Source organism: Zerene cesonia, chromosome 18, assembly GCF_012273895.1.
Source record: "Zerene cesonia ecotype Mississippi chromosome 18, Zerene_cesonia_1.1, whole genome shotgun sequence".
In the NCBI taxonomy this organism is placed as follows: domain Eukaryota; kingdom Metazoa; phylum Arthropoda; class Insecta; order Lepidoptera; family Pieridae; genus Zerene; species Zerene cesonia.
This window is the reverse complement of record NC_052119.1, coordinates 9,600,171-9,601,185: the sequence shown is the minus strand read 5'-3', so window position 1 is coordinate 9,601,185 and position 1,015 is coordinate 9,600,171. Positions and strand designations below refer to the sequence as shown.

The 1,015-nt window shown below is 33.1% G+C and overlaps 1 protein-coding gene across 1 annotated transcript in view; it reads left to right on the top strand.

Annotated features, from left to right (window-relative positions):
- LOC119833933 (solute carrier family 22 member 6-like) overlaps positions 1-791 on the top strand; it is an 18,520-nt gene extending 17,729 nt beyond the window's left edge. The window contains exon 8 of the mRNA XM_038358169.1: positions 163-791. Coding sequence (XP_038214097.1) covers positions 163-321 — 159 coding nt within the window. The 3' untranslated portion in view covers positions 322-791. The remainder of the gene's footprint in view (positions 1-162) is intronic.
- The last annotated feature ends 224 nt before the right edge of the window (positions 792-1,015 follow it).

The following is a 1,015-nucleotide window of genomic DNA, read 5'->3' as shown; positions in this document are numbered from 1 at the left end:
ATATATATATATATATATATATACAAGAATTGCTCGTTTAAAGGTATAAGATAAGATTTTGGAGACGAATAACATAAAATTGTTTTCACGAATTTACGACTCACTTAAAGTTAAATGCAATGTAATTGAAACAATAGAAATCATAATTCTCGTTATCTTCAGGCGGTATACGGCAACTGGGTGCCCACGACGCTCCTAGGCGCCCTGCCGCTCATCAGCGCGGCGCTCACCCGCCTCGTACCCGACACGCTCGGCCGCCGCCTGCCGGACTCCTTCGCGGACCTCGACTCCAGCGCCACTGACATCACCAACCTGGCCTGATGCACCGAGGAGTATAATATGGATCTCATTTAGGATAACGCGATATTTAGGCTAGATGTTTGTATAATACGATCAAGTTTAAAAGGTTATGGAGACTCGAGTGGAACGACATTCACAGTTTAGGACGATAGTGCTATTTGAGGAGGTTAAACTGAGGTGATTAATATAAGGGAACTATATTTGCGTTTAACTAGACGCTTAAAATTAAGGAGTATTTATTATTACATTCAGATTTCCCATTCGTTTCGCATTTAAATTTACAATTTGCAATATTTGTAAAAACTTATTATGTACATTTTTTCTTGAAGTAAAAAATTTATGTAATGTTATTTATGTTTGCTCATTTTTATATGATTAATTATTATGAACAATTATTCAAGGGAGGCGGTCGATTAAAACCATTACTTGCTTTATGTTGAAAGTGATACCTATCTGTTAAAGTTTTATGAGGATATAGTTACATATACTATAAATGAACATAAGTCCTCAGATACTATAGAGTATCTACTATGCAGATAATTAGTATCGAAATGTACAAAACAACATTGATTGTAATGTTTCGTTCAATTTAAAAAGATATTTCTTTTAATTTTAAGAAATAATTTGTTTATTATTTCCACGAATTTCAATTATTGAATCATGTTCATTTGAGTTCGTTTGTAATATATATATATAATAAAAAAGAAAAATTTAA